The following is a 17,011-nucleotide window of genomic DNA, read 5'->3' on the forward strand; positions in this document are numbered from 1 at the left end:
TGTTCTTCGGATAGTAGATTTCTGTCCCAATAAATCAGACTTAAATTGAAATTATCAGCAGCACTTCCTCCCTTCATCTCATTAGAGACTTAATTTTCCCCTAACAAGCATGGTAGTGTAATAGAGGAAATATTGGACAGAGAGATGTTTTATAATTAATCTGTTCCCCCTCAGTTGACCATGTATCTTACATTTAACACTGACCTCCATTCCATTGGTCAAAGTCACTGACCTATCTATGCAACCTGATTACCCACCCCACTTGCTAAGCTGTTGAGATGAGATCCATGTTTGATCTTCCTTCTAGGAGACCATCAGAGAGATGCATGTGACATGCACATGAATTGGATGAGGGAGGACCGGGCTAAGTCACCAGTCTCACTTTCAATTCCAAAGCCATTCCGGTACAGTGGCCAAATATGAATCAGGACAACTAGAGAAGGTCCTGTGTTTGAGGCAATCAGGGTTAAGTGACTTGCCCAAGGTCACACTAGTGTCATACATGAGGTTTGATTTGAACTAAAATCCTTTTGACTCCAGGATTCTATCCTCTATACCACCTACATCCAAGCCTCAAAGACTCAGTAAAACAGAAGACTTCCAAACAGACTAGCCCCTATCAACAAAACAATGAATCCCTGCCCGTTTTAGCTACCATCCCTTCTCTGTATGTCCTTAATTATCTCATCTTTGCTTTTGACTTATACTGCTCATCACATATCCCTAATTACCTCATCTTCCTACCCCTTTAAAAGGTCACCCTCTCCTTATTTGAGTTGCAGTCTCCCTTTGGGAAGCTGACCTATTCTTGGGGAGATACCCCAAATAAACTCTGGCCCCTGTACCATTCCTTATCTGCCTATACCATGATGATAACTACTCCTTATAGGGCTAATCCCCTATTCTCTCATTCCCTTACCTTCTGCAAACCACAGTAATATATGTGCCCTGGTTTTTTGGCCCCTAAATACTTGTTACCCCTGATATTTTAGTTGATCACCTAATGGCAACATTATGATCTTGTTTTCTTGTCAGTCATCTCAGCTAAGCAAAACACAGAAAAATTAATTTCAATTAACTGAGGTTTTATACTAATGTGGAGGGCATTCAAAATGAGGCATTGGCACAATTTTCAGATTTCCTTTACCCTGTAACTAAAAAATTAAAAAGTCTGACTTTCTATGTCATAAGACAATTGTACCTTAACAAAATAACATGATTTGTAAGTGATCCTATAAGCTTAAATAAGTCCATTTTTAAAACTGAATTGATCACAGTAGGAAAACACTTGGGCAGTTACATGACCCAGTGTTGGGCCTGGAATCAACTTCCTGATTTCAAATCTGGCCTCAAACATTTAACTAGCTCGGTGATCCTGGGCATATCACTTAACCCCATCTGCCTCAGTTTTCTCAGCTGCAAAATGAGCTGTAGAAGGAAATGGCAAATTACTCCAGCATCTCTGCCAAGAAAACCCCAAATAGGGCCCAAAGAGTCAAACACATCTTAAAAAAACTGAACAAGAAAAACTTTTTCATTAACCCCATGGTTTTCAACAATTAGAAGAAAATTAAGGTATCACTTTTTCCCCCCATTGGCACTTTTCCAGAATATGTATTTTCCTTCCACTCATCTCTGAATACGGGCAAAGAAATTTTTAGTTTTTAGCAGTGTTGACTCATTTGGTCAATAAAGGGTTCTTGCCATCTCTTCTGGACAGTGTGGCCTCAAGAACTGATTTCTTGTTCTCTGTAGGTTGGATATAGTTCTTAATTTTCTAATACCGAGTAATATTTTTCCTCCAACTTTATCTTGTCACTTGCTTTTCACTTGTTCTTTGATTCTTTAGTTTCTATATTTTCCCTGTCTTGAGACATTTTTCAAACCCTTATAATCAGAATTTATTAACTAGACAGTTATATGTCCCAGTGACCTCATGAGTGACATCAGTGATAAGAAGTCTATTTTCTCTGATTCTAGGATTCCTGTTGTGATTAATGAGAGACTACTGTTGCTCTGAAGTTAAAAGCCTCAGGTGTTCCAGTGAATGCAAATGAATAGCTCTGACACAGAAGTATTTAGGGACAAAAAAAAAATTTATTTCTTGTTACTGTGGTTAGCAGAACCTAAGGGAAAGAAAGATTAGGGGATTAGCAGCAGCAGGATAAAGGAAGTAAGGAAGGATATAGGGTCAAGAGACCTTATCATGTTCCCCAAGAGTGAGCTGGCTTCCCAAAGGGAGACTGTAACTCAAATGAGGAGAGGGTGAGCTTTTAAAGGGGCAGTAAGATGAGATAATTAGGGATATATAAACAGGGAGTGTAGCTCAAAGAGAAAAGATGAGGTAATTAAGGACATTTAGATGGGAGCAGTAGCTCAGACTTAATCCTTTCAGGCTGGAGCAGGTATGCATTATTTTGTTGGTAGGGACCATCTTTTGCTTGGAGGCAGGGATTTATTGAGTCCTTGTCAGGAAGGAGCAAAGTACTTTATACTTAAGTTCACTGACTTCATCTCCACAGCTTGGACAATGGAAAGAGGTTCTGGTCATGTGGGTGGGAGCACTTCCCTGGGCAGTGGGATGGAGGTCAGTGTTAAATGTTAAGATACAGATCAACTCAGAAGGAACGGATTAATTATAGAACATATTACTCTGTCCAATATTTTCTCTACTAAAATGAGAAAACTGTTCAAAACAATTGCTTCAAACAATATAGCTTGGGGTCACTTCAGAGGCAACCCAACCCCTTTCATGATTTATGATAAGAATGATGAGCCTGAGGTATAAAGAATCTAAAAATCAGGAAGACATTTATTCTACATATTAAGGCAAGTTAATATTTGAAATTAAGTTTCTAACAAAAAGTTCAATTCAATAAATATTTATGTGCTAAGTTTACTATACATAGCCCAGATGAAACAAAATGGAAAACAATCTTTACACCCTAATAAGTTTATAATCAATTAGGGCACCTTAAATTCAACATGTCCAGGAAAGCAAAGCTATCAAAAGTCACATAAAAATGCTCTAAAACACTACTGATCAGAGAAATGAAAATTAAAACTGAAGTACAACCTAACACTTTATCAGTGACAAATATAACAAGAAAGGAAAATGTTGATGTTGGAGGGGATATGAGAAAACTGGGATAAAAAGGCACAGTTGAAGGGCAGTCTAGAAAGGGATCCATCTCTACTCAGACCATGTAATTTATTGAACAATGGGCCAGAAATCAACCAGATTAGACTCTCTTTACCCTTCAAAAGGGAATGGTTGGGGCCCTGTCCAAGACTGAGAGTATTTTGTTGTTAGCTCAATCCTTCACAGGAACAGGGCTTTGGATGAGAAAATTTTTAAAAATTACTAATAACTTATTAATAATTATTAATATATAAAATTAGTTATGAAAAAGGTTACCTAAAATTTGGTTTTAATAAAATACAGGTTAACAGCACGTATTTATTCACTAGTCCTCCAGTTAATTATACATAAAGGGGAGCTCAGTAAAGTGAGCTCACAAAGGCTCTTTGGGGAAACATTTTGGCATTATTGACATCGGCAAAGTCAGAAGCCCGCAGGTAGTATCCATCAAAGGACATGGGCAGAAGGATCCTTATCAATAATTTCATTAATTTCAGTAAAGACCCTTCCTTACCTGGCACTTGATGCTCTAAGAGATATGCCAAATGATCTTCCCAAAATACTTCCTTTTTCAAGCAGAAAAGAGTACCTTGAACAGGTAACTTTATAAATGATAATCTTTTATGAAAAATCTCTCTAAAGACAAAGTTCACCTTTCCTAATCTAAATCGATTAAAAGAAGCCTTTATATAAAAAGTGAATTTCCAATCATTTTGTTCATAAATATAAAAATATATTTTAAAAGGGCAAAATTCATTATTCAATTATTAATAAAAAATAAGTTTTCAGAGGGCTCCTGAGACATTTCTTGTCCACTTCCAATCAAGTATTTTCTTGTTTACTGAGAAAAGGTTACCTAGAGTTTGGTTTTAACAAAATACCATTCACCTGTTTATTGTTCACTAAGCTTGTGGTCAGTCATACATGATTAAGAGCTCAGAAAACTAAACTCACAGAAGCCTTTTTTTTGGGGGGGGGAAGGGGGGTTATTTATACATTGGCAGGACAATCAAAAGTCAGGGTCTTCATAAGGTGAGGATTTCTGGAACTTGTCCATCTAAGGAGCTGCTTGATGTGTTGTCCATCAAGGACAAAAGTATTGTTAGCAATAATCTCATTAACTTCAGAAAATACCTCTCTTAGCATGATGTTCTATCACTTATGTAAATGATGTTCACAAAGTCTGCACTCTTTCAAGCAGGAAAGGTTATTTTGATTTGATTCCTTTACAAATGAAAATTTTCACCTTTTCTAATTTGATGATTTTAAAAGAAGGTTGTCTGTGAAAGGTGAATCCGAAACTATTTGTGTGACAGAAATATATTTTTATACATACATACATACAGACAGACAGACATGCATATAAATGGCAAAATTCATTGTTCACACTATGAATAAAAAGTATTTTTCCTTTCTTTTTTTTTCCAATGAAGAGGGTGAGAGTGAAAAAATAACTAAATTCGAAAATATCCAAATGAAAACTCGGGATTTATTCTATGCTTTAATAGCTGGCAACTATGTCCCACTTTCAAAACTTTCAAAGAAAAGAACAATGATTAATTTATATCAACTCTATTGTACCAGGTCATTTTGAGCAATGCTGAGGTGTTTAGAAGAATCCCTGAAATTTTTTCTGAATTTTTTTCAACATTTCTTCTCTTATGAGCATTATCTAGGCAACATAAAATTGCAATGCAATGCCAAAATATTACAGCCCTCTCCCCACCCCCTTTTATTTTTAAATTAACTATCAAGGGGTTTTTCCTAAGACTTAGGCACTTCCTTAAGTACTGGCCTTACCCTATCACTCTCATTTTTATAAACTTTGAGTAAAGTGATTTATTAGAACTGGAACTTAAAGGTTTTTTTTAAATTTTGTTTTAATATTAACCTAAAGAAATAAAATATAAGTAGATGAACCACATGGCAGGTTTCACTGAAGTTGTCTTTAGAGTATCTGTCATTTGAATTTTGAACATAAAGACACTGTTTTAAGATTTCATTTTTATAGTTTTTATAAAGTACAACATAAAGAATGCTTGATTTGGAATCTAAGAGACTGGTCTATTCTGCCAATTCTATTTGTGTGACTTTGACCCAATTTCCACATCAACAAAATAATGGAGTTTAGACTAGATAACTTCTGAGGACTCTTACTCCTAGATCTGTAATCCCATAAAAATTCCAAGTTATTCAAAAGTATACATTTACTACTATACTTTTGAATATAGGCTAATTTCTTATTGGTGACAATCTGACTTTAAAAGGAAATAAGATTTAATGCTAAATATAGAAGATTGGTAAAATTACCATCCCTTTTGCTACTGTCATTTGAAGTTGATATATCAGGGTAACCTATCAGTTAAGCACCACATAAAAATTCCAACTTCGCTATCCCTAAAATAAAAAAATACAGCACATAACATTTATTTCACTGTCTGAAATCTTGAAATTCCTGTAAGACAAAATGTTTGTAGACAAGGTGGAAAGTAATTCCATGAGCTTTCATTGGTTACCAACCAACAACCTTGAAGTTCACTGAATTAGAATTATGGGGTCTGTTTTCAGGGTTAGAGGAGATTCAACCTGACTTTGCTAGTTTCAATAATGCATCTCCCCAATAACATATGAAAATAACATGAAGGGTAGTTGTGCCTAAAGGCAGGCTTTGGGGTGACTTCAGGGTATAAAGCCAGAGAACCTGGAGAAACTATTCCATGTTGTATGCATGCTTGTAAGACACAGGGAGCAACTCGGTTGTAGATTAAACTAAAGAGCAAATCAGGAAGCAGTGAGAATATTTAAAACAAATTTTATTTTTTCCTAAGAATTTTACTGCCAAAGTGAATCAATGATATCAAATGAGTTAGTCTTTTCATTAAGAAAATTCTGTTTCTTGAAAGAGCTGTCTGCAATCGATCTCAAAGTATGTATCAGCACCTTATCTGGAAACAATTTATCAAACCAGAAGTCATGGGTCTCCTCTTTCTAGTTATTGTATTCTTGGAGCGCCTGAGCCATGAAGAGTTTGCCCAAGTTCTGTGCGGTGAACTCTTTGATGTTCTGGCAGTAAGTGTTAATCTGGCCTATCAATAAAGAATAAGAGTGAAATGAAGAAAATAAACAATTACTACAATGAGAAAAACAGAATGAAAGTACAGTTTTATCAATTATGATGCTTATAATAAATTATTCCATTTTCTTAAAAAGAGTACAAAAGAGTATCAGCAGAAAGTTTGAGAGTTGCCAAGGACCTCATTAACTAGTCAATTCAACTAATACACTAAAAGAATCTCCAAGATCACACACATAGTCAACTGGCAATATCATAGCTTCTATTTGAAAATCTCCAAGGGGGCGGCTAGGTGGCACAGTGGATAAAGCACCAGCCCTGGAGTCAGGAATACCTGGGTTCAAACCTGGTCTCAGACACTTAATAATTACCTGTGTGGCCTTGGGCAAGCCACTTAACCCCATTTGCCTTGCAAAAACCTAAAAATAACCAAACCAAAAAACCTCCAAGAACAAAGTTCCCAACACCTCTGAATATTCTTTATAATACTTCCTTTTAAAAAATGCTAAGAAAATTATCAAATTTTAGTATCAACAATCTAATTCATCCTGACCATTCAGGAATATGGGTGGCAATATGGCTATGTTCTCAGCCTAATGGACAAATAGATTTTGTCCATTCTGGTTCAAGTAGTGGCTAACTAAGACTTCACATACATATAATGAGAAAGTGACAAAAATTCCAGTCTATTTTGATTTACAGAATTCACTAGAAATGTTATTTTTATCTAAACTATGATTTATAAAATTTATATTCAATCGGTGAACTATTATATAAGATTATTTTATGACATTTGCATCTTTTACACACCATGAAATAAAGTGAGATGTAATTTGAATAAAAACTCTAGAAAATTACTTTCTGTAGGTATTATGAATTTCCCAGATAAATGATATACTGACTTATATCACATCCTAATTACATTTTAATGACTTCATCATAATGAAGTAAAAACCATAAGTAATTTATTTTACATTAATAATATTATATAAGGGGTGGCTAGGTGGCGCAGTGGATGGAGCACCTGCCCTGGAGACAGGAGTACCTGAGTTCAAATCCGACCTCAGACACTTAGTAATTACCTAGCCGTGTGGCCTTGGGCAAGCCACTTAACCCCACTGCCTTGCAAAAGAAAAAAAAAACCTTAAAAAAATTAAAAATGTTAATATTAAATAATTCAAGATATTATTAAATAGTTCAAAGTTGAAAGGGTTAAGTATCTAAAAAGCAACCAATCAAGAATTATATTCTTTAGCCTAAATTTAGGTTCATATTAAGAAAATGGTATTTACTGCCATATGTTTAAAAGGGAAAAAAATATAAGCATGTTTCTTATTAGAGTATAATTGTTTTCTTGCTAAATTTGAAAGAGGCTTCACATAAAAACCACATAATTTAAAGAATCTACAAATGAAATGATGCCTTATTTAAAATGTTTAAGTTTATATGTATTCAAAGAAAGGATTACTGAAAGGATTGATACTGTATGACTGAAACAAATCACTTCACCTTAAAAAGAATTCTAGGTCTCCAGAGAAAGGAATAAACTTGATTGATTGATTGATTTTTAAGAGGCCTTTTAATCTATTTTATTTAGTGTTTAAAACATTAGTACACTGAAAGGTAATCCATGATAACCAACTTTTCATTTCTCCTCAATCAATTTATGTATTTTTTTCTTTCCCTGTTTTATTTTTCTATCTACAAAGTGAGAGCAACTGCCAAATGGAAAGTCATGATACCTGCAATAAGGAGTGAATCCATCCTGGCAGGTGGCAAAGGAGGTTTGAAGAGTTTGGACATGTCCTCTTCAGGGAGAGGAGGTTCTCCACGGCTCTGACGCTGCAGATTCTCCTGCTGACGGCGCTGAAGATACTGGAAGTGAGAGGAAAACCATGGTTGTGTTATCTGTCAAATTAGCCTCAAGCTTGAAGAAAAATATCTCAACAGGCAATGAATCAAAGACTCTGGATTCTTCACATACCCCCAATAACCTACCCTCTCTCCTACTTTCTAAACCATTTTAAGGCTTTTGATTCTTAGTTCTGGGTAAAAATTGTAAAAAACACAACAAAAATGTCCCTCCACCTGACAATTATTTTTGAACAGTTCAAAATTATTTCAAAGAACTTTATCAGTAGTATAGACATAAAAACTAGGATTTGTTTCAGGCTACATGATCTCTAATACTTTTTTGGTTATAAAGAGGATGAATTATGACTAGTTTAAAAAAAGCAGAAAAATTTATATACAAAATGAAAAATGGAGAGAAAAACCCTTCATTATCATAATATGAAATTTTTGTATAGAATACAATAAAGTTTAAAACAAAGTTTAAAAAAAGGGAGGCACTAATGTTGAAATGGAGCAAATATACTACCTATTTTGAAAAGAGAAAACTATTTTGACAACTTCAATCCTTAAGAACTACATAAGAGGGCGGCTAGGTGGCATAGTGGATAAAGCACCGGCCTTGGAGTCAGGAGTACCTGGGTTCAAATCTGGTCTCAGACACTTAATAATTACCTAGCTGTGTGGCCTTGGGCAAGCCACTTAACCCCGTTTGCCTTGCAAAAACCTTAAAAAAAAAAAAAAAAAAGAACTACATAAGAGGATAGGACTATTCTTAAAAATCTAAAGAAACTGGACTCAAGTTTGTTCCATTACATTACAGAAAGCAAGAGGTCAAAAGGTTTGGATGTTCCTGGTGAATGTGATTAAAATCAAGCCCCAAATGATGTTCAGGAGAAAGGAAACTCAAATTCAACTTTTTGTTTCTCTACCTTGTTTGAAGTTCTGATAAAATGGTTAAAATAAATTTACTCTTCAATTAATGTAAAGGAATAATTTAAATTAGGTAACAATATTCTGGCTAAGTACTCTAGCAAAGATGTTTATTTAAAAAACTATTTCACAATTTTATAATTGTTCTAAAAAAGTATTATAGGTAAGCTACCAACTTGCACACTGCTCCTCTAGAAACACATTATAACCCATTTCAGGGTTATAATTAGAAATTTTCCTCCTTCCTTTCATTTTCCCTCAGTCGGGTGACCAACTCAACTCCCTTACTAATCTTAAAAATGACCTTAAATAAAGGCCAACCCAGAGTAGAATGGGCAAGGAAAGGTAAAGGAGGAAAGGAACCTTTTTATACCTCTTGCTCTAACATTGCCAACACTATTGTTTTCTCTCCCACCTCAATTATTCATTCTATTCTCCCTTTACATAAAAGACCCATTCCTAATATAAAAATACTTTTAGAGAAACAATTCTGGCAAAATCAAATACATTTCCCTTCCAAATCTGTTAATATATTGTGTCCCACACTTGAGGATGTGTTGGGGGAGAAGAGGGAATGTCTCTAAGGGGGAAGGGAAATGTAGCTCTCCTCTTTAGGGCTAATTTTGTTCTTTATAATTTTGTACTATTCAGCTTCAAGTGATTTGTGGCAGTTCAAGTCATTGAGTTTATTTTTTTCTTGAGTCTGTTTACTTCACTTTCAATCAGTTCATGTAAATCTGTCGTGAATTCTGCATTCTATCTATTTACGATATTCATTGCTTCCTAAGGCACATGAACATTATATTTTATTCACTTACCATGATTTCTTTAGATATTCCCTATTAAACTGGTATCTACTTTGTTTCTACTTATTTGCTACAACCTAAAGTACCAGAGTATGTTTAGGTGGATCTTTTTTGGGCCAATGGCCCTCTGGGGTTATAAATCTAGCAGTATAAGCTCTAGGTGAAAGGGTCAAAGGGTACAGTCCTATTCTCCATAATATCACATAATACTTAATGTTCTCTATAATCTCACAACCTCTACACATTCATCTCTGAATCTAACACCTTATCTATGATATCAATCTTTCAAATCTAGATGGAGAGAGAAATATGTCTAAAGCATTGTGTACCATGACTAAGCTAAGAATAACTTAGTCTAAGCTAAAAACTCAGGTATTACAATGGTAAGAAGCAACAAGAGATAGAAGTAGTAGCCTTAGGGCCTAGAAATACTTAGGTCCAGGCACCTTGGTGTGATCAGTTCTCCCTCTGAGTCCTATTAAGTTCTGTACCCACCCTGTTCTGATTCCTAATCCTTGCCTTAAGATAATAAGGTGCCTTAAGGTAGAGAAGTACTGTATTTGAGGCATATAATAGACACTGATGAGCTGAACATAACCACCTAATTATGTATAAATGGGGGAAATACATCTTGAATTAATAAAAATTAATTTATCATAAAATAAATTGAGAAAAAAATTATCTTATTATGGACGGAGTAAAATGAATGGTGAGGAATAAAATTCAAATATAACTCGGTTGAAAATATTTTTATGAAGGTCTAGTAATCAAAGATAAACAACTCTTCTTTCTTTCCCTCCCGATTATTTTATGAAAGAGTACTTTATGAAAGTTTTTCCACATTTGTCCACTTGAAGAAGGTTTCTTCCATAGCTCCTTGCCACCCTCCTTCCCTGAGGACAGTCTAGTGAAATGATGTACATTTATGTTTAACATGTTTACATATTGGTCATTTTCTATATGAGGAATTATGACTAAGAGAAGAGAAAAGAAAGAAAACAGGAAGGAAAAACAGGAAAAATTTGGGTGAACATAGTCATCATTCAGATTGTGATTTTTGGGTTTATTGTTTTTTTTCCCCCATTTGGATGTGGATGACTTTATCCATAACAAATCTCCTAGGGTTGTTCTAGATCTCTGAAATGCTGAGAGGAGCTGCATCCATCATAGTTGATCAACTCACAATGTGCTGTTGTAAATGTTCTCTTGCTTTTGTTCCCTTTGCTCAGCATCAGTTTGGGTAATTCATGCCATGCTTCTCCAGAGTCCAACCACTCATGGTTTCTTATGCAACAATGGTATTCCATGATATTCATATACCATAACTTGTTCCCCAAATGGTGGGCATTCCTTCAATTACCAATTTTTTGCCACCACAAAAACAGTTGCTACAAATATTTTTGAAGATGTGAGGTTTTCCCCATTTCTTCTGGATAGAGTTTAGTGTAGGTATTGATGGGTCAAAGGGTATGATCAGTTTTATTGCTCCCTGGGCATAGTTCTCTATACTGCTCTCTAGAACAACTGGATTAGTTCACAACTCCACCAGCAATGCATTAATGTCCCAATTCTCCCACAACCTCTCCAACATTGATTGTTTTCCCTTTAAGTCATCTTAGTCAATCTGCAAGATGTGAGGTGGTACCTCAAAGTTGCTTTAATGTAAACATTTGAAAACTGCTTGTTCATAGCCTTTGACCAGTTATTAATTGGGGAAGGACCTGTATTCTTATAAATTTGATCCAAAACTCAGAATTTTTGAAATACTATCTTTATCAGAGCACCCCTAGCTTTGAAAAGTTTCTCAGCTTTCTGCTTTCCTTCTAATCTACACTGATTTTATTAGTGCAAAAGCTAATTTAATATAGTAAAAACCACCCATTTTACAATTTATAATGTATTCTATTTCCTATTTGTTCATAAATTTCTTCCCTTTCCATAGATCCAACTGGTAGAATATTTTGGTATCACCTTTTATGTCTAAATCTTGTACCCATTTTGACCTTATTTTATATAAAGCTTCAAAGATATAAGTTGATTTGAAATCATTTTATCTAGAAATCAAATCTTAGAACATTTTATAGTAGTGTGTACAAAACAATTTTCCAGTAAATGTAAAAAATATGTATGCCTTCAGGTAATATGATTAAAGTAAAGGTTAAATATCCTTTCTACATGTATGTGTGAGAAAATATACAAGTAATATTCCCCCTCCCCCTTTACACTATATCTTCTGCTTCTCAGTGGCTGGCTTGATTTTTCCTAACAAAATTGTTTGTTCTTAATCACAATTACTCTGTTTTTTAAATGAAGTAAAGATTTGCTAACTATGCTACTATAAGCCACTACTAAAAACAATTATAGTTAGTAATGAAATGAGGTGTGAAACTTTGGAAACTCTTTTCCAAGTAAATACATCCTTGTTATTTGCACAATTTTGGCACTGAAATCTCAGCCAAGTATACCATGGATACACTCCTTTAAAGGGGACAATCATTATTAACAAATAGTTGAAAATATATCACTAAAGAAAATATCCATAACACAAGCATGCCCTATAACTTTTAATAGCTATCAACTTACATTCAATGCTTCCAGAGAAATAATCTAAGCTTTTATGAATGGCAACTTCATGAAATAGAATATTCCAAAAATACTTGTTAGTCTTTGTTAAATACCTACCTGATGTTTCTGTTGCTGCTGCTTACTGGTATTTCTCATATAGGTATTATATTTAACAATATCTTGGCTCATTTCATCCACTCTGTCCATCAACAATTGCAGGCTCTTTCCCAGATGATTACTGGATTCAAAGCAAAAACATAATTACTTATGGCATCATTACAATTTTGCAAGGAGAAAAGGATAAGAGATGGGAAATGGAGTTGATATTAACATTTCCCTCTATCAGTTAAAAAAAAAAATCAACCAGTTCTCTGGATGTTGAGAATGAACTTAATAATTGTGAAAGCCTTACAGAGAATTGCTATACTATGAAAATCTTATTTAGGATACAAAAATATACTTAAATGAAATATGAAATGAGTTGAAGGTATTTTTTAAAGATCTTTAGTCCTAGAGTACTTCATGGGTAAAAAAAATTTAACATTATCTGTTAAATTAAAAAATGAGAGCAGGTTAATACTCATTTTGAAACCATCAATATATTGTTACTACTATGGACGAATGGTTTTTCATTTCTACGTTGACATCTTTCTGTTGCTCTATCAAACATTTCTTCCTCTTTCAGTGGAAATGCCATTGATGCCTTCAATAGGAATAGTAAAGTTCCAATGACCCCTTGTAACCCAATCCACTGACTCATCAAAATAAACAAAAATAGCATGAATGAAACAATTCCAGGGCCTTTAGGTGGTGCAGTGGACAGAGCATGGGCCCTGGAGTCAAAGAAAACCTGAGTTCAAATCCACCCTCAAACACTTAATAATTGCCTCACTGTGTGACCTTGGGCAAGTCACTTAACCCCACTGCCTTAATAAAAAATTTTAAAAAGTATATAAGTAGGGAAGTAGCATTAAAAAATGCATACACTTAAGAAAAAATAATTTGACAACTTTGTGGACGATGAACTGGAAAGCAAAAAATGGGAGCAGGAAGACCAATAAGGAGGTCATCACAATGGTCTAGTCAAGAGGTGAAGAAAGCCTAAACTAAAGGCTTTTAAGTAGAAAGGACAGATGTGAAAAATATTGATGGAGTAAAAATTACATTATTTGGCAACTGATTATTATACAGTAATGGAGAATAGTCACAGAAAACATCAAGGTTATAAACTAGGGATGCTAAAAGAATTCTGATGTCTTCAACAGAAACACATTAGTTTAAAAGATAGTGAATTTTATTTTGGACAGATTGAGACTGAGACTCAAGAAATAGTCTGAAATACCCAAAAAGCATTAGGAAAAATGAAATGGGGTGATGTCAAGGGGATTTCATTTCAAATGAGAAGAGGTCCCTGCTTTTCAGAACTCAGTTAAGCTGTGGAAATTTAAGGACAAAAGAAAAGGTTTAGAATAGCTTCCAAGGAGAAATGAGTTAGGGAATCAATTAAGGAGAAATAAAATAACTAGTTTGCTGAGGTGAGGCCCTAGTTGAAGCTGGATACCATGAATACATGGATACCATACACAGCTAGCATGCCAACAAAGCTTTCTGTAACTGTTCAGTAGTGTGTAAGGATGTGAAAGGTGGAAGTGATGCACACCTACTGTTTGGCAGTGGAATGAATGTTGGTAGAGTAAGGAGTGATGATTTCCAAATTCTTAGTTGAAGCTGGATACCATGATTATATAACATACACAGGTAGCATAGCAAGATAACTTTCTCTAACTCCATTCGGTAGTGTATAAGGATGTGAAAGGTGGAAGTGATCCATACCTACTGTTTGGCAGGACAATGAATGCTGGTAGGATAAGAAGTGATTTCCAAAGTAGTGGGCATTTTTGAGAGGACATGAATGGGCTGAGATTGGCATTGAAGAAGGGAGCACACAAATTAATAAGACACTAGATAAACTAGATAAAAATTTTTAATAATAGGATCATTATTGTGAATACCACTCTTGTGCTTAAAATCCAATGACATTTTTAAAAATCTGTGTTTAAGTTGGTTGTACTAATTGTGTAGTACCCTTGTGATCAGTTTTTATAATTTTGCTTCCTTCTTTTTCCCCTCATCATACCATGTAAAATGTACACTATCTATAAAAGTCTGTCTGTCTCTCTGCTGTAAGCTTAAAACCTTGATGACTAAACTGATTAACTCAGAACTAAATTTGAATCAAAATCTTATGTTACTAAAAATTCATTATCTTCCGTAGCCATGCATGATGAATGTTTAGGTAATTTCAGACTACTAGTTTATTCTAGACTAAGCTACAACAAATCATACATTTCTATGTGTCATCTTTAGTGTGAAGTATATGAAAGATACTCGTTTGATGAATAATGATGATTTTTACCATGACTACATGGTCACAAGAAAGACCATTACACTAACCACAAATCAGTAGATTTGGATTTTAGTTCTGATATTAATAAGAGCCATGAGGTATCACTTATCTTTTTCTTTTTTAAAAAAATTATTTTAAGGCAATTGGGTTAAGTGGCTTGGCCAAGGTCATACACCTAGACAATTATTAAGCATCTGAGGCTACATTTGAACTCAGGTTCTCCTGACTCCAAGCCAGTACTCTAACCACTGTACCACCTAGTTGTCCTGAGGTATCACTTATCAACCTGTTTCCCTATCTATCTAATCCACTGGACTGGAAGAAGTACAACTCTAAATATGCATAAGTACACAAAAACATACAGCCTAATGAAATTTATTAGTGAGCTAGGAATTGAAAGTTAAAAACATTTTTGGTCAGGCCCAATTATTAATATGCCACCACCTCATGTTCACTGTGACATCAGAGAATATAGCAAATTTGGTGCCATGATTTATGCCACTGAATAAGAGTGAACTCCTAAAGACCATCAGGGAAAGTTAATGCTATAAACAATATATTTAGTTCCACTTTCATAAAAACAGTCAATTAATAAAATACTGATAGGATCTCTGGTTCAGAGCCTGAACATTTTGGTAACTTCTTTAGCTTTGTGGAATGATTGGCCAACATTTCTGGAATGACTGGCCAACAAATAGCAACATCGACTGTATATTGACATATCTTTCCACATCTCCAACACTGGCTATTCCCATCTTTTGTCATCATTACTAAGATCATCAAACTGATTCCACTTCGTAATTGATCCTAATCTATATCACTGCCAACAATTTACATATTGTCTATGTCTCTGAATTATTTAAGTTCAGAAGTGAAGCTTTCCTCTTTAATTTAGCTTAGCTGCAAATTTATGGCCTATTCTTATTTTAAGGAAATCTGTTATCCTTTAAGGATGCATGGGATTGCCAGGACTCTGCAGGACTAGTCTATTATCCCTGTGATACTAAGTATCCATTCAGATAGACACTACCAAGGAGCTTTCCATGGCAACAAGATGTTAAAAGACATTGCTGTTCTCAGTCAATCATATTACTTTCCCATCTAAGATGTTGCCTTCTAACTTTTAGATGCTCCTCTCTTTGTCTATAAAACTAATCCATCTGCCTTCATTTGGAGTCTTTTGCTTATGGAGAAGCTAAATATTCCTTTAGCCTTATCAATAAACTAAACAATTTAAAAAGTTAAACAGTACTAATATATTTATAATAAAGAAAGCACTAATGACGATGTCTTTGCCATTGAGGAAATCATGCTCAGAATTTTGTGTCTTTATTTACTAATTTCAATCATAACATTACTAATTTACTGAATTTGAGATAAAGCCAAAAAATTTGCATACCTCTTAATAATTAAAGATTTAATTTGCGGTTCTTCTTTTGAGAATGGTTTATTCATACTTTTTGTCCTCAAGTCTACTGAGGGGTAAGATACTGGCCTCATATTTTGTAAGTTAAACTTTTATAATAATTACAGCTATCCCAAGGGGGGGGGGGGGGCTCAAAGCACAAGATGATAATGTGTTAAGTATGTTACAGAAGGAATAATTTCCATGTATATGTTGGCCAAAATATTACTGGTCCATTCAAATTCTCAAATTCTACCCATATGATATTTCTAACTACTTTCCAGCTTTCAAGGGAGTTTTTATCAAATCATATTATGGATTTATATTTTTAAATGGGTTAGAATTCAATTGACTCCAATTTTTTCTTATCTAGATTGTTCCATTGATCTTTTCTAATTTCTGAAACTATTAAGTAACATTTTTTAATAAAATGAAGCCTGAAATTACAATTTCCTTTTCATTATATTTTCCCCCTCATATATTTTGAAATTCTACTGCTTTGTTTATCCAGATGATTTCTGGTATGATTCAGCCAAATTCAACATTATATTTCTTTTGTTGTTTAATTCTTATAACACTAAAGCTATCAATTAAAATCTGGGCAGAATTGAATTTATGAAGCCCAATCATATAAATTACATTTAACACATTTTTTATCTCTTCAAATTTTCTCTAATTGCATTTATGTAAATCTTTGGCATGCCCTAGTACTATTGTCTTCATGTATTTTATAGTTATTTTGAACAGGACTTCTAGTTTTATTATTTCCACATAAATTTTGTACTTCTTAATAGAAATAATGATCTTTGTAGCTTTATTGTCATACTTT

The 17,011-nt window shown here is 34.2% G+C and overlaps 1 protein-coding gene across 1 annotated transcript in view; it reads right to left on the reverse strand.

The window, feature by feature from the left end:
- Positions 1 to 5,938: 5,938 nt before the first annotated feature.
- The window catches only part of EIF3H (eukaryotic translation initiation factor 3 subunit H), a 99,544-nt gene continuing 88,471 nt past the window's right edge, over positions 5,939 to 17,011 (reverse strand). Inside the window, exons 6-8 of the mRNA XM_074201330.1 lie at positions 12,488 to 12,608; positions 7,958 to 8,090; positions 5,939 to 6,228 (exon numbers count right to left, since the gene is read on the reverse strand). Of these exons, the coding sequence (XP_074057431.1) occupies positions 6,131 to 6,228; positions 7,958 to 8,090; positions 12,488 to 12,608 (352 nt within the window). The 3' untranslated portion in view covers positions 5,939 to 6,130. The remainder of the gene's footprint in view (positions 6,229 to 7,957; positions 8,091 to 12,487; positions 12,609 to 17,011) is intronic.

Source organism: Macrotis lagotis, chromosome X, assembly GCF_037893015.1.
Source record: "Macrotis lagotis isolate mMagLag1 chromosome X, bilby.v1.9.chrom.fasta, whole genome shotgun sequence".
In the NCBI taxonomy this organism is placed as follows: Eukaryota; Metazoa; Chordata; class Mammalia; order Peramelemorphia; family Peramelidae; genus Macrotis; species Macrotis lagotis.